Here is a 25,397-nt window from a genome sequence, read left to right as displayed (position 1 = left end):
ATTGCTTCAGCTATTGGGGTAATGAAAATAGTTCCATATGTTTGTTTTAAGTGTCTTTAAAAATTCAATAGGGAAATAAGTTGCATTGACTTAACTCCATAGATAACTCCATCATAAACTCTCCAGCAACAACCACTCAAAACACGAGGAGCATATCCTTCAACTATATTCTTGTTTATCTCATTACAAAATATTAGTCAGAATCAAGCTTCTGAAACGCGTAGACCTGTTGTCATCACACACGTTCAACGAACACAGCAGAACCAGTATGGCAGTTTGTCATTTCCAAAGAATGAAGTTCCAAAGTGAAGTTAGTCTAGCTAGTTCTAACAGGTTGTGAACCACCAAGAACTAGTATAATGAATATTTTTGCAACAAAATTTACAAATAACAGTAACTTACAGAGTGCTGGACATTGACTTAAAGCAACAATATACGCACATGTATGGCTGAACTAGATATATAAAGATAGCACACTTATTGTGTGAGGCCAGTGCAGGCTACTTTTGTTATCTGGGTCCTGAAAGCTCAATTGGTTCAAAGGTAAATGAGGATTCTTCATGAATATCGCTAAAATTCCTAGAGAAGCTGAAAGCCCTTGTTTCACATACGTTGCTTCCACCTTGTGATTCGTCCACATGCCCCATTTGTTCTGTAACGCCTTCCAGGATTCTCAAAACTTCTGACATCTTAGGCCGATTATTGGGGTTAGATTGAGTACACTGTAGAGCCATTTCAACTGTTTTCTCTAGCTCCTCTGCGTTAAAACATCCTCTTAGATCCCTATCCGCAAGCATTTCCACTTTCTTTTCCTCGAATAAATTCCGGACCTGTAAATTGGACAGTCGTCAAAATGAATAGGACCGAATAATAGACATAACAAAGTCTGAGCTCTATCATGTTTTGAAAATCTCTACTTCACATAAAACAGCCTGAAAGGGAATAAAAATCATAACTGAAGAAGCATAGAACTGGTACCTTTTTTCACAACTGCAATTCTAGCATAGTACATGGTTGTTCAGATTTACATGATAATGCGATAATATCAACCAAATAAGTAACTCAATCACTTAAAGTATGCAAGTGTAACATAGCCACGTGATAAATATCAACCAAATAATGTATTTAAGGGCATAAAGTATGCAAGAGTAAGGTAATACACAGCAATAATTTTGTTGCATTGATCAGTAAGTAATATTCAAAAACCTTGAATATGTTGTCCATAACCCCACAGATCATGAACCGGATTATGCAGTCAGCATAAAGAACAAGTTTTCGAGCAACGTTTCAGAATTTTGGAATGTACTTCTCTCATAGGATGTGGAGCAACTTGAATATTTTTTCCATAAGCCCCACAGATCATGAACCAGATTATACAGTCAGCATAAAGAACAAGTTTTCGAGCAATGTTTCAGAATTTTGGAATGTACTTCTCTCATAGGATGTGGAGCAACTTTGTGTTAAAGTTAGAAATTATATACTATATAAAGCTTCAAACCGAAGGAGGGTAAGAAGCTACACACCCGGTCAAGAATAGTTCCTTTCTGACCCTGACCAATTCCTGCGTCTAATGCCTTGTGTCCTGTAATGAGTTCCAAAAGTAGTATCCCATATCCAAAGACATCTGTCTTCTCAGATGATTGGCCAGTTGATAAATACTCTGGGGCTATATGACCTATAGTACCACGAACTGCAGTTGTAACATGCGAATCTCTACAGTCTAAAAGCTTAGCAAGACCAAAATCACCAACAATAGCTTCAAAACTTTCATCAAGCAGAATATTAGCCGCCTTAACATCTCTGTGAATTATTTTAGGATTACACTGTTCATGCAAATACAGAAGACCCCTGGCAGCTCCAAGAGCAATGTGCATGCGCTTACTCCAATCCAAAAATGGTTTATCCCGGCCATTGTCTGGTAGAAGACAAGATTATGTGAGAATAGAGCAAAAGATGACAGACACAGTCACTACATCAAGCTAATCCGTTTACATCCCAATATAAATTCCAACTTGATTTTGTGTTCATATACCTAAAATTTGACTTGAATTGGTCATGTTAAAAATAAATGACAACATGACTGTTACCTTACTGCCAAAATACAATTTATTTTATTCATGGATAATGTAAGTCGATACCATAAATGACATGTAGAGTTTCAGAAGATGGATAGAAACTTTATCATGTAAGGTCGCAGTTGATTGCTGGAGAACATTCCTACTTAGGTACACACTGCATAAGGAGTCTCAATAGCAATGGATACGATTTCATATAGTCGACCCCAACTAGTTTGGGTTTGATACATAGTTGATTGATATGTTGATATATAGATTTTATTCCACTTTCACAAGAAACATTGACAATGTAAAATCAATTTAAACTAACAATCAGAAATCGTTTTCATCATAGAACAGTAAAAATATTGCACAAAGTCCTCAATTTCCATAAACCATGACCTTTCAATAATTTTTGCCAGATTAATATTGAGAGCACTAGGAATAATTGAATGCATGTGTGAAACTTGATCAGTTTAAAAAATCCATTGTGACAAGAAAAGAGAATTGCTTCAGCAAAAGCACCAGGCAAATATACTTCAAAGCAAACCTCTCAAGCAATCGGCAACACTCCCATTTGGCATATAAGGGTAAATAAGTAATCTTTCCTCGGGAGTCATACAGAATCCATACAGACGTAGAAGGTTCCGATGCACAGCCAAGCCTATCATCTCAACTTCTGTTTGGAACTGCACTTCTCCAGTGAAACTTGGATCTCTCAATCTTTTCACAGCCACTACTGTCCTATTTGGAAGATATCCCTTGTAGACTACTCCAAATCCACCTTGTCCTAGTATGTTTTTAGAGCTGAAATTTCCAGTGGCAATTTGCAGTTCACGGAATGAAAACCTCTTCAGATGGCCAGTGGCGAACTCACAATCGTGTTGCACTGCAGATCAAATGATCAGAGACTCATAATGTATCTAGTCTTAATGTGCAAGTAATCAGAGATGTGTTTCTAATCTTGTAATTACCATATCCTGTGAGGACACGAGATCTGTACCAATGCACCCAACAAACAAGAAGCATGACTGTAACTATGAATGTGCAACTGACCCCAACTATAACAGAAACAACCCATCGATGATGATTGCTAATCCTCCTGTCTGAATTTGTTTCTGCATGGTAAAAATAGAGTTTGATCAAAAAGCATGAGCCTTAATATCACGATACATTCTGGTAAAATTTCAACAATACCATTTACTGGTTTTGGCACACCCCCACAAATTTGTGTGGTCAATGCAAAGCAAAGGAATCTGTTTCCTGCAATACTAAGGCAACAACCAAAAGTATAAGCTGAAAATAGAATATATAAGAAGATGAAAGGTTGCAAGAATGATGCCAAGGGGGAGATAAACAATAAGCATTGCAAGTAGGATAGAAAACTTCTGTGACATCAGACATTATCTCAAGGCAAATATTCTGTTTAACATTAGCAGATTAGCAATATAGGAAATATACGCAAATAAGAATAACATCATGGAGTTTCTATTAGACCAGGTAAAAAATACTACCTCCCAATTTATGATATCTTTTAAATATTTTGAATTGTCAATTATTGTGACTTATAGTACTTTTTCCGCAGTTTATAAATATATAAATTTCATTTAAAAAAATAGAAGATTCCATGCACAAATTCTCGGTCAAACTTAAAATGTTTTGAGTCTCGAAAAACGAAAAGTGCCACATAAATTGGGACAGAGGGAGTAATACTTCAAATGATAAGATTTGAGATATTATTTCTTTTTTTATAATGAGATTTGAGATATTACTTTCAGGTCTGCAAGAGATTTGAGATACTACTTTCAGGTCTGAAAGAGCTGACTGCTGGTTTCCAGTGAAGGGACACACCACAACGACTAACAGGAGTGCAATATGACAGTTACTAAAACTATAGAAAACATAACTTAATTACGAGAGAAACATTACGTATGGCACTGCACCATATGGCATGTCGCAGATGCAACATTGTATCAAGCTTCTATTTCGCAGCTGAATAAAGATGTAGGTGTATATCTTAAACTCCATTAATAAATACAATTCTGGCACGGTAGTAAATCCTGAATCCCTTGATCCATCAAACTAGAGACTCAGAAGGATTCTTCCAGTCCTCAGATAAAACTGATAACGTTGAGGACCAAACATTAAGGCAGATAGAATCATTTTTCCCTGAATCTTACCTGTAATCTTTGGCCAAAATTTTTGGAGTTGGACCGCTAAGGTTATTGAATGATAAGTCCCTACACAACACCATCCACAATTTATTTAACTCTCATCAAGCCCTTGTATTGGACATATAAATGTCATGGATGGAAGACATACAAGAATGAAAGACCTGAAAGGTATGCCACAGGTTTGGGAATTTGTCCAGACAATCTGTTCTTGCTAAGCCTCCTGAGAATTTGACATACCAAAGGATTACATACAGATCCAACAAGGGAACTGTAACATACGAATAATAAAGATAGAACAAAATCAAGAGTTTAGCCTACACTCACAAGTAACTTAAACGAATCAGGCGACCCAACGCCCTAGGTATTCCTCCATCAAACTGATTACCAGACAAATCAAGGGTCACAAGTTCAGAGAGCTGTCCAATCTCAGCAGGAATTGGACCAGATAACTGATTATTCTGCAACAACCTACGACAAAAACCAATGCAAAAATGACTTTAACGGATCATAGTAAAATAAATTTTTCAAATATCTTGCCATTAAAGCATTTAATTGTCACTCTTAACAGTATTAGTAATAATTAAACTAAGTACTATGTAATTTTAACTTCAAGCACCATATATAATAGCATATCTCCAAGAAATATTTGAGCAGCAACACATCAAAATAAGAATAAAGTGGGAAATTCATGTCAAATTAATCTTACTCACATCGTCCGGAGATGAGTTAAATTTCCAATACTAGGCGAAAGGGTGCCAGTTAATCCCATACTCGCCATTTCACTGCCAAGAATTATATAACCAAAGCATAAAAATAAATAATTTTCAAAGAAAGGGAAAAGAAAAAAAATGGAGAAGATACGGAGTAAACTCACAGAGAAATAACAAAGCCTTCTGAAGAACAACCAACCATGTACCAAGTACAAGGATCAACAGAATTTATATCCCATCCATCTAACACATGGTATTCATCTCTCATTTTATTCTTCATAGACATCAATGCTGCCACTGCTTACCCCACAATAAATTCAAGAAATCTATAAGTAAAGTTTTAATCTTTACCACACCAAACTATGAAAACAAAAACAAACAGATGCTTATAAATAGTACTAAGCAACAAAGTTTGGATTTTTCACTGGAAAAAAAAAAGCAAGAAATGTTTGGTTTATAGTAAAGTTTTAGTCTTTACCACTCCAAACTATGAAACAAAAACAAACAAATGCTTATAAATAGAACTAAACAACAAAGTTTGGATTTTTCAGTGGAAAAAACAAGAAATGCATATTAAGGGTATAGTAAAGTTTTAATCTTTACCTTCATAGTTGACACCTTTAGGTGAAAGAAAACCCATGGAAGCTGGAGTAGTGGCCACCCATAGAAAAAAGATTGAGAAAATGAGCAGTGAAGTTACCATTTGGATCCAAAAAGCTAATTACCCATAGGAAAGATTTTGGTACAGAGCTTTCAGAAAAAGGGCCTTTTTAGGATTCATCATTTTGCAGAGCACAATAAAATATTTCCCTCGAGCTTATAAATGGGTGAAAAGTCTTGTTTGGTTTTTTATTTTTTATTTAAGTAAAGGGAATCCAAAGTATTTAGTACTAATTTCCACCAATTTCCTTCGAGTTCATTGTAAGTTTGTAACTACTATCAAAATTTACTCCCTAAAATTTGTTACTGGTAAAACTATTCAGATTAATCCTACAATTAATAGATGTAAATTTGTACTCTTTTTTTCTAACTGTCATTTTCCTATTTGTGGATTTTTGCTAATACATTGTTGTTGTTTTTCTTTACTGTCATTAATAGTCCATTGAATGAATACTCTCCCTCAACAAGCCAAATGGGAAACCCCACGATATCATTGCAGAAAGAAACAATTTTTAGCATGGTCCCTTCATGTTTCTGATTTAAGTTTTTTTAAAAAAAATTATGTTTGTGAGTTATGAAAACAAAAAACAAATGAAATATTGAACCTGCGCTAGAGTGGAGTAAGTTTTTGCATGGATTTCTCTTCTTTAATTTTTGTTTCTTAAATTAATAGTCTTTAATAAGGATACTAGTGCAAATGACGTAGGGTGGGGCGAAGCTAAAAGTCCATTTTATAATTTCAATCGAATTCAATAATTTTAATTCAAATCTTATATTTATAATGATAAAATTTTTACGAAATATGTATCTCTATCATTGAATTTAAAATTGATAAAATTCAAATTATTATTCTGCCTCTAAACTTATACTATGATGCAAAGCTGGAAATAAAAAAAAGCTGTAGCAGTAAAATATTTTCTTGAAATTTATTTGTAGTAGTTCAAATTTATCTCTTTGTAGTAGAAGTGGGTTGGCAAAGAAAATTAAGAGCAAGTCTTGAGATTTGGGGAGTGTCCCCTTGTCTTTACGTAAGAGGACAGCAATAGTGCATTTCTTATGAGATTCCAGTGTGATAAGGAACATTGTAAGTATAGTAAACAGAGGGTATTCATTGGTGAGACTCTATTTTAACCAATTAAAAGAGATTATATTCTTTGGGAAGTACAAGTGAAGAAGCAGTGAATCATTTCATAAAAGTTTTGAAATGCGAGTTTGCTCTGTGCATAGTTTGACTCTTACAAAAATGAAACAGACAATTAGTACGGAATCCCATACAGACCCAACAAAATAATCAATTACTCCCTATTCATTTGTTTTGGTGTTTTATTAAAAATAGATAATATTTATTTTTATTTGTTTAATTCAGAAAATTTAGAGATAATTGATTACTTTTTATTTGGTATGAAGATGGATATGAGATAATTTATCTCACCATTTTTATATAAATAATAGAATAAATAATTTTGGAGCCGACTTATATCCCAAAATAAATATAAGATAAAATAATTTTGTCTTTTATTTTGAGATTATTGTCCCTTGCATCCATTGATGATCCTTCAATGGAATGATCCTTTTTTATTATTATTATTTTAACGATCCTTGGAGTCAGAGATATAAACTTTTATTCTGATTTTATGGCGGTTCATAACTCATCCTTAATTATCCTATCATCTATCGTATATCATTATACTATACTAAAAGTGAGGGGAAAAAAATTAAAAAATTGAATTACCAAATTATCCTTTAAAATTTTGAATGACCATTTTGCCATCCAATTAATTTTTGGTACTGAAGAGTAAATTTTCCTATCCATTAGTAATAATATTTCATGAAAGTGAAATAAGATAATCACTTGATGGATACATTCTCACTTATTACGGTTATTCAATATGATATGGTGGAATTGATTTCACATTCCATAGTCATTTCAACCTTTAGAATGTTTATTTAACTTATTTTTGGTTTTTTGGATTTTCTCTTATTTTAAAATCAATATGCCATGTATTTAAAAAATAATAATCAAAAGCTACCCTCTTCATTCTTTTAATTACACCTCTTAAATATCTTAATCACACACTTTCCTTCCATTACAATCGTTTTTTATCCTTTCCTCAACTTATTTCATTAATTAGAAATTGAAATGAGACAATCTCATAGTTACTGAATATGAAGAGTTTTTATCATCAAACTTTGAAAACTATATTATAAATATGTATATCATTATACATTCAGCAGATGTTTCTATCATATGCATTTATTTCTGCAACATTCTTAGTAAGTTTAGGATTTGGAGTATCAGGTTTAGGGTTTAAAATTCATTGTTCAGCATTGGGGTTCAAGGTTTAGGATTTGAAATTCAGGGTAGAATTTCAAGGTTTCAAGGTTCAGAATACGAAATTCGGTGTTTATGATTAAGGGCTTAGGGTTTGGTGTTTGGGCGGTTTTAGGTTTGGGTTGGGGGTTTAGGTCCAGAGTTTGTGGTTCAAGGTTTGGAGTTTAAGATTTGGGTTTTGAGGTTCGGGGCTTAGGATTTAGGGCTTGGGATTTAAAGTTTAAGGTTTAGAATTCAGGACTTGGGATTCGAGGTTCAGAGTTTGGGGTTTGAGATTTGGAGTTTAGGATTTAGGGTTTGAGGTTTGGAGTTCAAAGTTCGGAATTTGAGGTTCAGAATTTGAGATTCGGGGTTCAGAGTTTGAGGTTCAGAATTTGAGATTTAGAACTAGGCGTTGTACCTCTCAAAACTAGGATGAATATTGCTAGCTATCTTTATAGGAAAATCTATTTTAGAGAATGTTCACTCTATCTAAATTAGTTTATCTAGTCATGCCATTATTTTTTAATTCGGGCACATCATTAGTTATTATATTTTTTAAAAAAAAAAATTCTAACATTGAAAAGCATTTATGATATTAAAAAACCCACCAAATTATAAGAGATCCTAACGGTATAATAGATCAAATTATTCAGATTGAGCAATTTAATAAATAACATTGCAATGAAAAATAGTATTAAAAGAACAAGATCCGGATCATGAATGAGTAAACGAGAAAAAAAATTAAGGTTTTTTTTATTTATAATTTGGATGGGTTTTTTAATTTCATAAATGATTTTTAGAATTATGGATTCTTTAAGAAATAATAATAATTATTATTATTATTATCTAATGACGTGGCTAAATTATAATTAGTCATATATAAAATAATTTCACAAAATCAGAACTGTTTTCAGTTAAAAAATAATGGCATGAATAGGCACCTAATTGAACGGCAATGACATAGATGAGCTCGACTTTTAACAAATGATATAAAGAAAAAATTATTTAGGAGAGTATTTTTAATAAATAATTAATAATTTTAGCGATACTTTTTATTTATTACCATTTATAGCAATACATAGCAACACTATGTCAAAAAAAAAAGGGAAAAGGCCTAAAATGTCATTGAACTATTAAAAATGATACAAAAATCAATTTGCATTAATTTTAATTAAATAATTTTTTTAAACACACAATGACCATCTATTGGTTACAATTTAATTATTTAAAATTAATTATAAATCAAAATTTATTTAACAAAATTTTAATTAAATAATTTACATAATTTTTTTAAACACGTGACGACAATCTATTGGGTATTGTTTAATTTTTTAAAATTAATTATAAATTAAAATTTATTTAACAGAATTTTAATTACGGAAAAAGCCTAAAATGCCTTCGTACTATTGAAAATAGTACAAAAATACCCCTCATGCCCTTTTCCGTTAAAAAAAAGGTCATTTTTGGACCTAAAGATGAATGTCAAGAACATTTTAGACCAAATAGATGGATGAGAGACATTTTTGTACCATTTTCAATAATTCAAGAACATTTTAGGCCCTTTTCCGATCAAAAAATAAGCATTCAAAACTCCAAAAAATATAAAACAATAAGAAATTAATAGAGCAGTATGAAGCAAACTTCTGCTCTTTTTTAACCAAAAAAACTAGCAAGGAAAAGCAACAAATTTGAAAACTATGAATTCTTTCGATGAAAGATTCAAAGAAGATGCCGGCTACATTTTTAACCAAATATTATTAACAAGAATGGTGCCTATAATTTTTACCATATCACAATGGTGACAACATAATCATCGACCTGCATGGAGAGAAGAGGTCCAAACAAAAAGGTGTCACGATGAAATGAAAAGCAGGAAGCATCAAAGAATTAAGGTTAAAATGACAAGAACAGATCAAGAGGCAACAAAATAGATATGTTTGATTAATCATAATCACATAAGAGCGACTGTAACACAAATTTGGTTGCAACTTTTTTCAAAGTAGAAGACTGCTACATACAAACTGAAGTGAGATATCAACTTAAGAAGAAAAAACACTGCCCTTTCAAGTCCTGGCAATCCTTTTGGAGCCTTGCAACTTGTCCATACATGTCATTCAATCGTGTCCCTGGAAGCTTTCTGGTCAATTTAATACTAACAAACATGTACAAAAACATATTTCCTTTTCACTAGTTGGCTGCTAACATAGGAAGACTTTGAAGAGTGGAACAAAAAAGATAATACCAAGTACAGAACTAAAATGCACTGCAGCCCATTACATTGTCCTTATCGACCAGGAGATGCTGTCGCTTGTCATACTGGACTTCTCTGCTCTGGAAGGGATGTAACTTGGATCCCTTCATATATAGATCATAAACTAGTATACTTTTCTAAGCATGTACTTTACGTCGTGTCACCGTGGGATGCAAAAAGATGCAGTCCCATCTGTCTTTTGATATGGTCTGGTATCAACCTGTTTACGAGGTCCGGAGAGGCACCAGACAACTGAAACCACGAAAATATAGTTGGATAAGCAATAGAGTTAATCTAAAATAAGTATAGAATGCGTAAACTGTGATAGTAATATAGTTTTTCAATATTAATGGCCTTGACATGCTTCTAAATTATAATGGAAAATTGAAGATGACAATTCCAGCTAAACATATGTACAGTTAAGTTGTGCTTTTTGTAGAAATACATGCTTTAACAATTTGCCGCGTCCTAGTAACTAAAATGCTGTTGTGACTAACATCTCCTTAGTAACCAATTAGAATGGAGATAGCCAAAGAATGAGGTTTTATCCTTCACTGATACCTATTTCCGTGTCTTTCTCACAACAACTTACAACTTGCTATTTTTCTTGGAAGTCCAACTCTTCATTCTTCTCCCTGGCCCTCTTTACAGTAGATATGGGATAAGGATGAAAAGGCTTTCTTTCATTAAGATTCAGTGTCAGTGCATAGCTTCTTCACACTCGATGCTGTACCAATATGCCTCACTTAGAACCTATTGTCTGACATCATGGTATGGGAGAAAAGGGCATTCCCGTTATTCAAGGTGTAATCTCAAAACCTCAAGGTCACTTCACCCCAATAAATATACTGACACTCCACCAGAGATGTTTCTCACCGCTAGACTACTCTACTTGTTTTTGTTGCCAACACTAATCTGATCATCGGAACTTCTTGGCTAGAATGATTTTCACCCAACCTAACATAACTTTCTTACATAGTCATAAGAACCTCAAAGGGTTGTCTCAAAGAACAATGTGAAAGGACCAATATTAGGCCATTTAATCCAGTGGTATTGTATAAACCTTAATGTTATAGACCTTAAGTTACCCAACTTATTCTTGGCCAAATAAGTATAGGTTCAGTCCTTTTGTCAATCTTCAGACATAAAGGATGCCCGTCAGTTTCTGCCTTCTTGTTTCTTCTCCCTTTTCTCCTTCTGGTTGATGTCTCAATCTCCATCTTCTTTGTCCTCTCAATTCTGCCTTTCCTTCGTCAGGGAACACTTATTTTTTGCCAAATCCAGAATGAGTCCCATGTCATCCTGTTGTATCAACACGAGTAGCCGTCAGTACCTCCAAGTAGCATAACTTATTAAATGCAAGATTGCATTACCCTCTTCAAGCTTGCCATTCCAAAACATCAACTTTAAACATGAGGCGATTCATAGCATAACGCATCCATGCTCCAGAATAAGAATGTGCTCGAATTCATTCTCCGGTGTATACTCTGGACTTGGATCAACGATGAACTATTACCACCAGCCACAAGGGTATCAGAAAAAGGTGTCTGCCTTCCAGTGGATTCATGGAATCAATCATTCTAAATCTCCGCTAATTACCAAACTTACTTCTATAGTCTAGCCTCTGGGTAATCTGAAGAATTTAATCACATTGAATGCCTACTGTGACTACCCTGGAGTGCCCTTCAGCTGAGATCAGGAAGAATGAAGCATGGATGGTGTAACCTTTAATTTAAGAATAAACACGTGAAAGCCGTACCTCCTGCTTAAAATTGAAGAGAGGAGGCAATGGGCGACCATTGGGAAGGCGTGCATTTGGTTCACGAAGTTCATCAAAGAAAGGATGTGCACATGCTTCAAGCTGCAAAATGAGAAGTGTGTTAATTTAATGGATTTAGAAATTCATTGTTAAATAAACAAGAGAAACAATGTGGGAGCTGAGCGCTGGTAACAACTCAGCAAAAACAACACAAGGAGATGTGGGAGCATAAAAAGGACCACAGAAATGGCCACCCCAAATGAAGACATGCCAATCGTGCAACAGGAACTGCTGTTTAAATGAATGAAAAATCCATCAGAGAAAAAATTTTAAAAAATGAACTTACTGCAGTGCAACGAAGACTTGGTGAGTACTGCAGTAGCCGAGAAGCAAGGTCAATTGCTTCAGGAGGCATCCGTTTGTGGAAAACCTGAGATGGACATAATAAGTAAGTTAGCAGCAGATCATGACATACATGAGGTCGGAAACAACAAAAGAATTTATTTGCAGTTTTGTCATTAATGTTATTTTGCAAGAATAAAATATAGTCATCAGGATGTGGAGTACATATCCACTGAAAACCTAAATTCAATGAGTACTCTTCAGGGAAGCCAATCTGAAGTTATAGCTGCTTCAGTACAAACTCATTAATCAAGAGGATAACAAATTTCGATTAATAGAAACTGAGATCTAACCTCAAGGGATCTCTTCTTTTTTTAGAAAGAAAAAAGAACCTCGAGGGATATCTTAATAATTACATCTTCACAAATTCCATCAGCAAGCCAGCATCTATGTTCTTTAAGAGAAAGCTTAAACAAATTCGATATGTCAGAGATGCTCACTCCTTTTACTTTCATTTTTTTTTGGCCTCTAATCAACTAAAAAAAATATCTTTCATTAACAAAAAAAGACTCCCTTGACAACTCACTTCAATCTCAGTACAAAATTCAACAGGGATGATCCACACAGCAAGCAGCAAAACAAGAAATTGTTGCTCCACTAGGTACGAATAAAATCAAGTGAAAGCAAACCTTATGCCAAGGGTGTGCTTTGATTTGTGGAAACCTAAAATCAGTATAATTTGGATTCATGCAGCGAATTTCCTCCCTTGTCGGTGTTCCAAGTACCTATAAGATGAAGCAAATGAAACCACATTCCGCTACAACATTTGCATTAGTTTATAAGAATTAATCACACTGCACCTTGATTATCTCAACAAGCTGGTCCACGGCATTTTCTCCGGGGAACAATGGCTGCAAGAAGATGATTGCAAAAATTAGTTAGAAATTGGAATAGTGCACCAGAAGAGACCCTAGAGATTTCACGGACAATATGTAAGTTATAGAAGTCTAGATCACTACAAACCTGGCCCAGAAGAAGCTCAGCAAGGACACAGCCAGCTGACCAGATATCAATTGAAGTAGTATACTCTGTTGCACCAAATATGAGTTCAGGAGCCCGATAAAACCGCGAGCAGATGTATGAGATGTTTGCTTCTCCTTTAACCTGATAAAATATGGTATTTCCATAAATACAAGAACCAACCACAATCTCAAAATTGAGTAATTCTCACACAAAGTTAAGGAAATTTCTGAAATGATCATAAGCTTGCAAAAGTTAATTTAAGCTAATGAATTCACACAGTCGTGGGAACCTATTGTTGTTCTTATTTAAAGCCACTGAAAATGTGAAAGGCCCATCAAAGGTATTTCATGGAAGGAATATGAATTTCGTCATGCTATTATAGCCCCCATTCTGTCCCTCACAAGAAAAAGAGAAAACAAACATTACATTATGAATTTGCAGTTCATGGGAGATGCTAAGGGGGGTAATTTGGAATTATAGCACTGCACCATGAGTAAATAGTAAATGTCAACTAACTCCAACATGGTCAGACTCAACTTGTAATAAACAACACGTGAAAGTAACAACAACATCAACTAACAGGTGAATCTATAGACTCTGACCAATCACATAAACATGGTTAACAGGTGTTCTCCCAAAATAATTAGCATGTCTCAGAAATCTTTCAACAATAAGTATTTAACTACATGTGTTATCAGGTATTCAATGACAAATATACGAAGGGTCAACATATCCTGGACATCTAGAAAGGATCAATTTACAGTTAACACTAACATTACTGAGTACAATGAGGCCAAAAGACTCACCTAGCTAAGTCAGAATTATTACTGACCAAATTTGAATTAACAACAGTGTACACTACTCACGAAGACAAGGATCAAATCCATTTTTCTTTAGTACGAATATGAGGATAGAACAGAAATAAACTCCTATGATTTACACTTACCAGCACCTTTGCGCTTCCAAAATCACAGATTTTTACTTGGTGAGTAAGAGGGTCTGCCTGTGACAGCAAACAATGAAATAAGGGGAAAAACTATAATGCACTATTCAAATTTAGCAGCTTGAAAGATGCATTACCAAAACATTCTGAGGCTTCAAGTCCCTGTGGCATACTCCAGCAACAGTATGCATGTAAGCCAGCCCTCTAAATACCTGAACACGTCTAAATCTTAGTATGGCTCAAAGCTTAGGAAACAATAATACCACTTAGTATTGCTCAAACTTAGGAAACAAAAATACCACTCAGGAAAGCACTTCACTCACTTGATAGGTGTAAAGCTTAACATAGATGAGTGGCATTCTCTGGTTCATATTGCTATAATGCTTTAGCACTCTATACATAGTTTCTGGAACATACTCCATGACTAAATTGAGAAAAAGCTCATTTGTACTCGTAGTTGAATAGAAGCAGTGCTTTAGGCAAACTACATTTGTGTGATCCATAGTGCGCATTAGCTGCAACTCACGATTCTTGTATCTACGGTCTTGCAGAACCTTCTTTATTGCCACAGTCTCCCCGTTTTCCAGGCATTTTGCCTTCATAAGAGAAGCATAATGTCAAACAAAAAGTTTTTTTTGAAAAAAAGAAGGATTAGCAAATCAAAAAGATACATGTTCATATACCTGAAAGACAATTCCAAACGATCCAGTCCCCACAACACGTTCAGCCATGTAACTGACTGTCTGCACCAAATATTATTGGAAGGCAAACAGATTTTCAATTTCATGTAATAGATCAGATTGCACATGTTCATGATTCAATACAAGACATGCAAGTATGTAAAGAAAAAATTAAAGGGTAAATTGTTCGTGTCTGTTTATAAAGTGTGTAATATGCCCGGATTATTTTTCATTCTTCTAGTGAAAGAAGCAACACATATCAAAAAGACAAAAATTGTGTCTAACTAATGAACTTATTTTCTGATAAAGACATCAGGTCTACCTGCTTTGGCTCGCCATTCTTGCCCCCAATGGTTGTAGAAATTATATGACCAGTGACTGCATCGTTCCCATCCATAACAGGAGTTGACATCTCCTACAGTTCACATCAAACATAGATCTCAGATCAGCATTTTCCATAACTAAGATGCAGCATAATAAACAAAAACAAGGAAGACTACAACCCACGTACCCCGCCCTCCTCTCCAAACCCCTAAACTCTATCCAGGGGAAAAAACATGCAAACAAACTTAGCACTATCATTCAGAAGCACAATAAAAAAAAAGATTCATCTGATAAGGAGCAAGACATAAGCAAAGCGAAACCAGAAGGCTCGATCAAGTACTTAATAGCAACAGATCATGGACGGCTAAGATCAGATCTATAACAACACATCCAAGTAGATTAGAGACATTTCTATCACCAAAAACTTCTCCAAAAGAAAGAACCCCTCAGGTAAATAAACGAAAAAGACCAGATCCTAAACAAATAAAGCATCGTGAAGATGAAAAGATCAACTATTTGAAGCTGAAACTAATTTGAGGGTCCAAAATGTTAATTCCACCCTCAGAGATACTAGAGAAAGATCTCCTTCGATTTCAGAAAAAGATGAGCAAGAGCCTGCAACAAAGAACCATCAACTTTTCTCAAATAAAAAACAAAACTAAACCCAGATTTGTACTCAATAATCAAACAAATACAACAGACTTGCACAAGGCTACTTCCTGAACTCAGATTGGCTAAAGAGAAATGATATTTCCATACAATACACACTAATTCCAAAAATCAAGAATCCTCATACAATTTCCAAAATGAAATTAGCTTTAACAAGTAAAGAAATGAACTTTTTCTTTACACAAGAAAAAACCCAAAATGCAAATCCATACCTTATCATCAGCCATAACTTCTCCAGCTCAAAATCAACAGATAAAAGGGGGCTAAAAAAAAAAGAAGGATTGAAGAAGGAAGAAGAATTCTTTTTCTTGAGTTATTTCCCCTTTGTTTAATGTTCAAAGATCATAATTGTCGGTTAGGTGAAAGAGAGAGAGAAAAAGAGGACCCATTAGTAAAACAGCCATGTGAATCCAGCTATTCCTCTTTTGGTTTTCTCTCTCTCTCTAGAATATACTATACTTGTTCATCTCTCCTCCTGTCTCTCTCCTCTTTCCCATCTTTGAGAATTTTGGTATAGCCCCCTACATTTCTAGGTAATTACGAACTTCCCCAATTTAATCTGTCAAAATTTTGGAGAAGAAAAAGATGAGCAGGTAGGTGGGGTCATTGAAGGTGGACTGGAAAGCCGAATTTGACTGGCAGAACCAGACCCGACAATCTAATGTTCAGCCTAAAGACTTTTTCACTTTTTATATTCCCCTACTTCTCTTTCTTCTTCTTTTTCTTTTTCTTTATCTTCTGTTCCATCTTCCATTAATTTAAATTCTGTAAGGTTTCATTCCATCGAAAATATTTTTTACTAAAAAAATAATTTATTCTGATAACTCAAATTCAAAATCTTTCTTTTTTTTTTATATGCTTTTATTGCATTTAATTTTTTCAACAAATTTGTTGCCTTAATAGATATGGTTCATTTAAACCTTGTACAAAATTTTGAAATTTATAAAATGTAATTCGCTAAAGTTTCTTGTGAATATGTAATTTTATTATAATTCTTTTTATTAATATCGCACAATTAAAACTATCAATCTCAGTTGCCTGTAAATTTTTCACGGTCAATCACCATGATCGACTACTTCTATGATTGATTAGCTTCATGACTCTAACTACACCGCACAACTATTATAAACGGCTCTTTCATCATCAAACGCCTTTATAATCTATCACAATCCTTATTTATACGTATAAAGATATATCACAAAAATAAATATATCATAGGATATGATTAAAATGTTGCTATCTTATTGTAAGTGTAGATAATGTTATCATTCATTGAATTAGTGAATCCACACCACTACTTTATGTTTTCCCTGAGTGTTGTTATTTATTGGGATCTAGAATTTCTAAATGTGTTCATACCTAAAGAAAGAAATAAAAAAAAGTATAAAGTAGGATTAGAACTATATTAGATATTTTATAATCTTTTGTCCAACTTAGTTGCCAACTTCGATATATCTTGTTGAATGAAAATATCTATCAAATTATATTACACTAAGCTTTTCTAGATCAATTAATTTTAGCTAATACAAAAAACTAGACGTGATTCGCCAAAAACAAGTTGAACCAACAAGTATTGCTTTTATTTATTTATTTATAAATGACAATTTATATGAGTTTGTGACATATTAATTCATATTATCAACAGAACTCTACAATAAGCCAGTGAAATGTAGAGCTCAAAATACATAGATAACATTGCAAGAGCAGGAAATTGACAGTAACCAAGAGAACAAAAACCAAAAGTCCACTTCTAATGAATTACAGGTGATAGTAATGTAATGTCTTACACCTAAACAGATCAAACATGTACAATATCAGAGTGAATTCCAAAATGGAGGAAGAACTACTACTAATAGCTGTTTTTCTTTTCTGTTCTTACAAAAGGGATGTGGAAAGTAACTATTGTCATGTCACATTAGGTCGTCGTTCAATAACAGGGGAAGAAAGCTTCTGTTTGATCTTTTTCAGTGTTGCTACAACATCAGTCATGTTCATCCTTTCCATTGGAATATTAGCTGTGCAATTCATGGCTAACTCCATGATGGATGACACATTGCAGCTTTTGACTTAAGTTTTGTTCAGCTAGTGCTAGTAAGTCAGCATCTATGATTTGGTTCAGCTCATGATGAAGTGAAATTATGCACGTAGCTTCTCAAATTCAAATCCCCCACGAACATTTCATCATTAGGTTTCTTCTTTGTAAATGTTTCAAGCAACATGATACCATAACTATAAACATCAGACCTCTTGGATATAAGGCCTTCTAAGCCATACTCTGAAAAAGAAAACATGTCAGAAAATAAACTTTTAACGTGTTAATCCGTAACATTGTTACAAGTTAAATAATGAATTGATCTGGAGCAATGTAACCAATTGTGGCAAAGGTTGTAGTGTGACCAATAGACTCTTCCTTGGTTAGAAGTTTTGCAATGCCAAAGTCAGTCAGGTGTCCCACTATGTTGTTGTCAAGTAACACGTTGCTAGGCTTCAGATCACAGTGAATAACAGGTACTGAGTAACCATGATGGAGATATTCCAGAGTAGATGCAACATTGACCATGATATTCAATCTTTGCATTATGTTCAAACAATAATCTCGAGAATATAGCAACTTGTCTAAGCTCTCATTTGGCATGTACTCAAGTATCAATGCTCTAAAATCCAAGTTACAACAGATGCTAATGATCTTGGTCGATATCTGTGACGGAGATTCCGCAAGATTTCACATTCTCTATCAAAGGTTTGAAATGTACCTTCCATCTGCACATTGAAAACTTTAACAGCTACAATCATCCCATCTTCCAACGTCCCTTTATAAACAGAACCAAAACTTCCACTACCTAGCAAGTTATTTTCATCAAAACTCTGAGTTGCTCTTTGAAGTTCATAGTAAGAAAATCTTTGTGGTGCTACCTCAGGCGACCACTCATCTTCAGCTTTGATTGTTTTACCCCGTCGTCTTATCAACACGAAAACTATTGCTGAAGCAATCCCTATTACAGATATAACTGAAGTGGCAACTATAATCCATATCAGTCTTCGTTTCTTCAACTTGGACTGATTCTTTGAATTAGAAGGACAAGCTGGGGTATGCTTTTGAGGGTTACCACACAATCCTTCATTCGACATGAATGTAACCTGTTGAATGAGACATTAAAGGAGTGTAGCTGCTTAAGTTCCTCTAGTGACTTTGGAATAACACCAGACATATTGTTATATGAAAGATCCAATGTTTCCAAATCTATGAGTTTCCCAAATGTCTCAGGAATAGATCCTTCAATTCTGTTATGAGCCAAAGATAGTTGAATCAATTTTTGTAGTCCTCCCAATGTACTTGGAATGTTGCCCGAGATTTGGTTCCAGGAAAGATCTAGAAGTATTGCAGCCTTGAGGTTTCCAACTTCTAATGGCAGAGAGCCATTGAAGAAATTAGAAGACAAGTTCAGATTCAAAATGTCTTGTAGGTTTCATAGACTTGAAGGTATGCTAGCAGTGAAGTTATTGGAATCAAGATAAATCTCCCTTAGGGAAGTCACATCCCCCACGCACTTGGGAATACTTTGGGTAGGTCACATAAAGCAACAGGGAAAGGACCACTTATTCTGTTTGCACCAAGTGAAAGCTGTTGAAGCTTTTCCAAAGAACTTACTGTCGTAGGGATAATTCCAGTAAAGTCATTATCTTTCAAAGAATATTGATTTCTCAAATTCCTGATTTCATTTGGAAGATAGCCCTTGAGGTGACAACCTTCTGCATAAAACATTTCAAGAGACGAAAGGTTGCTGATGGATTTTGGAAGCATTGCATTTAGGGGATTCAAAGACAATATTAGAAGTCTAAATTGTTTAGAATTGACCAATGGAGTAATAAAGGTTAATTCACTTGTGAAGGAGTTATTGTTCAATCGAAGTTTTTGAAGAAATCTTAATTTTCCTATAGATTCAGGAATTGGACATGTAAGTTCATTTTCACCGAGATTTAGATAGGTAAGTTTCGTCAAATTTGAGATGGAAGCAGGTAAGACACCATTGATATTGTTTCTTCCTAGAAGTAATTCTTGAACATTAGGTAACCCATGGCCTATAGTGGAAGGAAGACCACCTGAAATGTGGTTCCCTGTGAGTGAAATATATACAAGATTTGAGATATTGAAGATACCAATAGGGATCGACCCACTAAACTTATGGAAAGACAACCAAAGGTCCAGCAACTGTTCAAGGTTACCAACTTCATCTGGAATTACTCCTAGAAAATTCAGTAAGATTAGGATCAGCAGAAGTACCCAAGAAGATGGAACTCTAAAATGTCAGTGAATTAGTTAGTTTTGCATACCTTCCAGGCGATTCATTTCAAGATAAAGTACATTAAGCATAGTCAAATTTTCAACTTCTCTTGGTAGAGATCCTTCAATCTTGTTATCAGTCATACGTAAATCTTGAAGTGATGAAACGTTGAATATGGTTAAAGGGATTGAGCCTGTTAACTTATTTGTGGCCATGCTTAAAGACTCCAAGTTATAAAGATGACCAATCTCATCAAGAATTGTGCCTGTCAAGGCTGTAAAGCAAGAGTATACATTACGTACAAGTTAAAATCCCACAAAAATAAAATGGCACTGTAAACACATACCTTCTAAGTTGTTATTGTTACTCCTCCAGTATTAAGATTAGCAAATCAAAAACAATAAAGATGAAAATAAAAAATAGTATCCGAGTCCATAGAATTCACTGTGTGTCCTTAAGGAATTTAATCCCCACTGTACCCGAGGTTATGGATTATTTTCTCCCAAGATAAAACGGATAAACTATTAAAGAAGTAGCGGTACCTCAAACTTCAATAATTTCAGCGAACTCAAAAGCCAGCAACAAAATCACATAAAGACTCAATTTTGTTTGAAAGAAAATATATATGCAGAAGAAGGGAAAATTTAATTTTTAAAAATGAGAGGAAAATCTTCTATTTATAGACAACAAAGTTTAATGTGAACATGTGCTTATTATGGCTTGTCGGAACAGACACAACCATTCTCAAAAGACACAACCTTTCAGAAAAATCGCAACTTTTTTTAAAAAGTCACAACCTTTCATTTCTAATTCACACCTTTAAAACCCAACGGTTATCTCCAATAGCTAACTGTTGCAGCAGCGGTAAGTTACCTAATTCTCTTGGAATTGTCCCAACAAAGTTATTTTGAGACAAAAATAAGACTTGAATTTGCGAGCATTCAGATATGTTTCTTGGTATCTCTCCGCTTAACATGTTGTTTCCAAGTCCAAGATTTTGCAATCTGGGAAGGCGACGACATAAATCAGAAAGGAAATCACCTGTTAAACCAGCTCCTGGGAAATCCAAAATTTCAAGTGTTGAGATGTTGTCTCTTGAAAGCACATTGGAGCCATTGAGTAATTCATTGAATCCCATGGCGAACAATTTCAAGCTGGGAAGAATGGTTATTCCTATTGGAATTTCTCCGGTGAAGTTGCTGTAACCAAGATCAATTTCTCTCAACTTTGGCAAATGAAGCAACTCCGGTGGAAGTTCACCGTGGAAATTGTTGTAGCTTAGATCAAGTGAAACAAGATAAGAGAGATTGCCAAGTTGTGGTGGGATGGTACCAGTAATCTCCGTGTCTGAAATTCTCAGTGCAATCACTCGTTTATGACGAGAGCTACAAGTGATTCCAATCCAATCACAAACAGAGGTAGAAGAAGACCAGTTTGTTGAAAGAATGTGATTAGGATCTGAAGTAATGTGGGATTTCAAGGCAAGAAGAGAAGATTGATCAGTTCTGATATTCATGGCCAAGCAGCAATTAGCTGTTACAAGGTAAACACAAGTTAATGCTAAAAATGCTAGATTCTCCATTGTTATTGAGAGAATGTGATCAAAGGACTATGCATGCGTTTGTTGGTTGGATCCTTAATTTGCAGCACAACTGATTAGATTTATACTAATGCTAGTACAGAGTTCTATATTATTGGAACACAATTACGTTAGCAATTGTACTCGGTTGGTTAATTGTGTAAAAAACAGTAACGCTAGCAACTACAGTACGTATTAACTTAGTTAATTGTGCAAGTCTTCAATCATGCTATAATTTATTTTTTCTAAAAAAGGGTTGAAAAAATGATTCAAGATCTGGTAGCTGATATAATTGCTAACACATGAACAAGGAACACTACCTCCACTCCACAGCTAGCGATCTTAATTACATTCAATAACTGATTAAAATAATTAAGAAGTTGACTTTGAACTAAATTAATCTGCTACTTGTAGAGAAGGAAATTCCTACTAATCATGAAATGTTGTTAAACTCAACTAGCTAGACATTATTGTCAACTTGAGATTGATATAATATTAATATTGTTGGTGAAATTATAAGATTACAAATTACAATTGAAAAATAAAATGAAGAAATTAGCTTCACTTCTTGGCTGAGGTGCGGAAATCTCGCTCTCTTTAAGAGATTCAAGCCCACTGCAGTAAATCGTTTCACTGGTCCAGCAGTAGTCCTCTTGACTTGTCCCCTCTAGGATACAACAACCTTATCACAAAAATGTAACTCAACAAACTCTGGACAAGAGTTGAGTTTAAAGCTCTACACAAAGAACACCTCCCTTCAACTAATAAGAACTCTCTTTTTTATATAAACTTAACTCTCTCAATTTTTTCTTCTTATATCTTACATTTCAAAACAAAGAAGACCTCTCTATTTATAGGAGAGAAAATCATACAAAGATGAAAAAATAATAGAATGTCATCATTATCATCATTTAGTGTATCATTATGATTTAGTGCACCATTATGATTTAGTGCACCACTTATTAGTGATAATTAGATTAAAAATACATAATAATATGATTTAGTGCACCACTTATTAGTGATAATTAGATTAAAAATACATAATGGAATGATTTAGTCTTGCACTAAATAAAGATGATAATGAAAGACATTTTTATACACTAAAGAAAGAATAATAAAGATGACATTAAATGTCATCAATGGACAATTGCTAAAATTGCAATTTACTAAAATGTTAAAATGATCACACTAACAAATATCGATCATTTTGAGAACTTTAATATTTCTACATGTCTTCACGTGCTCTATTTGGGTTACATTAGAGTTGGGAAATTAATTGGGGAAGGTAGTACATGTACACAACCTTACCTCTGCCCTGTTAAGGAAGAGAGGTTGTTTTCGATGAGCCCTCAACCTAGTAATGCATATATAAAAAACAATATGAAAAGGAAATGTAGTAGTACAAAAGAAGTCATGCTGAAAATATGAATAAGAAATAATAGTAATAACAAATAGTACGATACTTAAGAAAAAGGTAATAAAACAATAGGTAATACAAAAAAAAAATTGAAGAATAAGATAGCAGGAGAGTATCAATACTAATATTGATAGGAAAAACTAGACAACGCTCGATTGCCTCCTAATCTTTTACCCTAATTCTCGACCTTCATATCCTCCTATATATCTAGGGTCATCTCCTCAGTAAGTTGCAGCTGAGTCACAGTTATACCTGTATCAAAGTTAGCAGACCAAAAACAATAAAGATGAAAAGAAGAAAAAAAATATTTGAATCAACATAATTCACTATGTGTCCTTAAGGAATTTAATTCACTCACTATACCCGATGTTAGGGGTAATTTCCTCCCAAGATAAAATGGAAAAACTATTAAAGACGTAGCGGTACCTCAAACTTTAATAATTTTAGCAAACTCAAAAGCCGGCAACGAAATCACACAAAGATTCAACTTTGTTAGTAAGAAAATATATGTAAAAGAGGGAGAAATTCAATGTTTTTCAAAATGAGAGGAAAATCCTCTATTTATAGACAATAAAGAGTAGTGTGAACATGTGCTTATTGTGCCTTATCGAAAAAGTCACAATCCTTCGCAAAAGTTACAACCTTTCAGAAAAGTTACAACTCTTCAAAAAAGTCACAACTTTTTGAAAAATCACAACCTTTCGAAAAGTCACAGCCTTTCGGAACGGTCACAACTCTTTGAAAAAGTCACAACCTTTCGAAACGGTCACAACCTTTCGTAAAGGTCACAACCTTTTATTTCTCATTCACACCTTTAAAACCCAACAGTCACATTCTTTCTAATCACCTCTCCCCGATACATTTTTGGCCTACATATACTTCTTCTCACACCCACCATGGCTAACCTCTCACACCTCTTCATCAATATATCTTCTCTTCACATGTCCTAACCATTCCAGTCTCGTCTCCCTCATCTTGTTCACCACCGAGGCCACTCTCACCTTGTCCAAAATATCCTCGTTCCCACCCCTATGTTTTCCTAGTATGTCCAAATATTCATTTCAGCATCCTCATTTTGCTACTTACATCTTTAATGTGTGAGTTCTTGATCGGCTAACACTCCGCCCCATACAATATAGTTGGTCTAATCAACACCTTATAGAATTTACTTTTAAGTCTTGGTGGAACATGTTTATCACACAAGACATCGGATGTAAGTTTGCGTTTCATCCATTCTGCTCCAATACAGTGTGTAACATCCTCGTCAATCTCACCATTGTCCTGGATTAGAGATCCAAGATACCTGAAACTCCCTCTCATTGTTTCTTTCTTAACTGAGTTTGATGAAATTCATAAAATTTCTTTTATATATAAGCTAATTAATCAGTGAAGATCAGTGGTATGTATATTATTCTGCAAGATAGTCAAAACGCGTTTTGAACGCGTAGTCAAAAAAGGAACAAAACGCGTTTTGAACGCGTAGTCAAAAAGGGAGGTTCAATACGCGGATTTTACGCGTTTCTAGTTTCCTATAAATAGAAAACCTCTTGCCCTCATTTATCCCATCCCAGAAAGAGAGAGTAAGAATACAAAGAGAGTTATACACCAAGATAAATATTTTAGTCTTGAGTGTCCTCTTTAGTAGTTGTTCCTTTTACAAGAGAGAAGTGTTTATTGTTGTTTTCTCCTTGTATTTGAGAGCTGCGTACTCCATATTAAAATAGTGAGATCCTTCTACCCCGTGGTTTTTCCCTTCTATCATTTAGAGGGTTTTCCACGTAAAACTCTCGTGTCCAATTTATTTTCATTATTTTCATCATATCAAACTTTAGTTGTGGTGCTTTCTCCCCCAACATATTCTACCATTCTTTCTCTGCCAAATATCTAGTTCTCTATCACAGCAGCCAAAGTTGAGTTTGAAGCTCGACCTTAAGCTCATAAAACAGTGTGAGTTTTATTAAAACAAAATTGATGTAAAATTTTTAAATGACTGATCACTAACCTTATTGTACTGCCCCGTTGCTATCCCTGCTGGTTTGTTATTACAATTTCATCATTCTATTTATTATTTTCCATTTTTCTGTTGCACATTTTTTTCTTCATAATAACCCCTGATTCGCCTTTCCAAAAGAATCATATAAGAATTAAGAACACAGAAGGATTTGTTTAATAAATCATGGAGAACTCATCTCTCGTAACAAAGCCATTTAAATCT

The 25,397-nt window shown here is 34.3% G+C and overlaps 3 protein-coding genes across 6 annotated transcripts; all 3 read right to left on the bottom strand.

Annotated features, from left to right (window-relative positions):
* Nucleotides 1-251: 251 nt before the first annotated feature.
* On the bottom strand, nucleotides 252-5,730 carry LOC129874861 (probable LRR receptor-like serine/threonine-protein kinase At5g45780). 4 transcript variants are annotated; one of them, XM_055950237.1, is made up of 11 exons: nucleotides 5,542-5,730; nucleotides 5,103-5,235; nucleotides 4,939-5,010; nucleotides 4,553-4,696; nucleotides 4,377-4,448; nucleotides 4,235-4,294; nucleotides 3,252-3,325; nucleotides 3,029-3,172; nucleotides 2,605-2,943; nucleotides 1,524-1,915; nucleotides 252-830 (listed from the first exon to the last, which is right to left on the bottom strand). In XM_055950237.1, exons 1-11 carry the CDS (start codon nucleotides 5,639-5,641, stop codon nucleotides 510-512), a joined length of 1,851 nt encoding a protein of 616 aa, XP_055806212.1. In that variant the 5' UTR covers nucleotides 5,642-5,730; the 3' UTR covers nucleotides 252-509. The 4 variants fall into 4 exon arrangements, with proteins under 4 accessions (XP_055806212.1, XP_055806215.1, XP_055806214.1 ...); XM_055950240.1 differs by having other exon boundaries at nucleotides 2,677-2,943; XM_055950239.1 differs by having other exon boundaries at nucleotides 3,252-3,317; nucleotides 4,390-4,448.
* Nucleotides 5,731-9,824: 4,094 nt separating this feature from the next.
* On the bottom strand, nucleotides 9,825-16,426 carry LOC129874864 (shaggy-related protein kinase eta). Its single transcript, XM_055950244.1, has 12 exons — nucleotides 16,116-16,426; nucleotides 15,233-15,325; nucleotides 14,914-14,973; nucleotides 14,554-14,826; nucleotides 14,368-14,442; nucleotides 14,234-14,290; nucleotides 13,288-13,428; nucleotides 13,125-13,175; nucleotides 12,954-13,049; nucleotides 12,269-12,352; nucleotides 11,923-12,024; nucleotides 9,825-10,415 (listed from the first exon to the last, which is right to left on the bottom strand). Exons 1-12 carry the CDS (start codon nucleotides 16,128-16,130, stop codon nucleotides 10,314-10,316), a joined length of 1,149 nt encoding a protein of 382 aa, XP_055806219.1. The 5' UTR covers nucleotides 16,131-16,426; the 3' UTR covers nucleotides 9,825-10,313.
* A 1,597-nt stretch (nucleotides 16,427-18,023) lies between these two features.
* On the bottom strand, nucleotides 18,024-21,768 carry LOC129872631 (probable LRR receptor-like serine/threonine-protein kinase At3g47570). The gene is made up of 7 exons (XM_055947566.1): nucleotides 21,060-21,768; nucleotides 20,236-20,460; nucleotides 19,453-20,148; nucleotides 19,104-19,306; nucleotides 18,657-19,041; nucleotides 18,274-18,414; nucleotides 18,024-18,178 (listed from the first exon to the last, which is right to left on the bottom strand). Exons 1-7 carry the CDS (start codon nucleotides 21,766-21,768, stop codon nucleotides 18,024-18,026), a joined length of 2,514 nt encoding a protein of 837 aa, XP_055803541.1.
* Nucleotides 21,769-25,397: the final 3,629 nt, after the last annotated feature.

Source organism: Solanum dulcamara, chromosome 11 (assembly GCF_947179165.1).
Source record: "Solanum dulcamara chromosome 11, daSolDulc1.2, whole genome shotgun sequence".
NCBI lineage: Eukaryota > Viridiplantae > Streptophyta > Magnoliopsida > Solanales > Solanaceae > Solanum > Solanum dulcamara.
Note: the sequence above shows the minus strand (reverse complement) of the source record. Positions and strands in the feature narration are given on the sequence as shown.

What these genes read in the sequence shown, in the direction of transcription:
- LOC129872631 (XM_055947566.1), bottom strand. Translation starts at nt 21,768, where the DNA reads ATGGAGAATCTAGCATTTTTAGCATTAACTTGTGTTTACCTTGTAACA. An exon ending in TGAAATGAATCGCCTGGAAG is followed by an intron (nt 20,149 to 20,235) that starts GTATGCAAAACT and finishes TGAATTTTCTAG; the next exon opens with GAGTAATTCCAGATGAAGTT. An exon ending in TTTCAATGTGCAGATGGAAG is followed by an intron (nt 18,415 to 18,656) that starts GTACATTTCAAA and finishes ATGGTTACTCAG; the next exon opens with TACCTGTTATTCACTGTGAT.
- LOC129874864 (XM_055950244.1), bottom strand. An exon ending in AGAATGGCGAGCCAAAGCAG is followed by an intron (nt 14,974 to 15,232) that starts GTAGACCTGATG and finishes TATTTGGTGCAG; the next exon opens with ACAGTCAGTTACATGGCTGA. An exon ending in TCTTCAATTTTAAGCAGGAG is followed by an intron (nt 10,416 to 11,922) that starts GTACGGCTTTCA and finishes TCGTGGTTTCAG; the next exon opens with TTGTCTGGTGCCTCTCCGGA.
- LOC129874861 (XM_055950237.1), bottom strand. Translation starts at nt 5,641, where the DNA reads ATGGTAACTTCACTGCTCATTTTCTCAATCTTTTTTCTATGGGTGGCC. An exon ending in GAAGGCTTTGTTATTTCTCT is followed by an intron (nt 5,011 to 5,102) that starts GTGAGTTTACTC and finishes AATTCTTGGCAG; the next exon opens with TGAAATGGCGAGTATGGGAT. An exon ending in TTAACTCATCTCCGGACGAT is followed by an intron (nt 4,697 to 4,938) that starts GTGAGTAAGATT and finishes TTTTTGTCGTAG; the next exon opens with GTTGTTGCAGAATAATCAGT.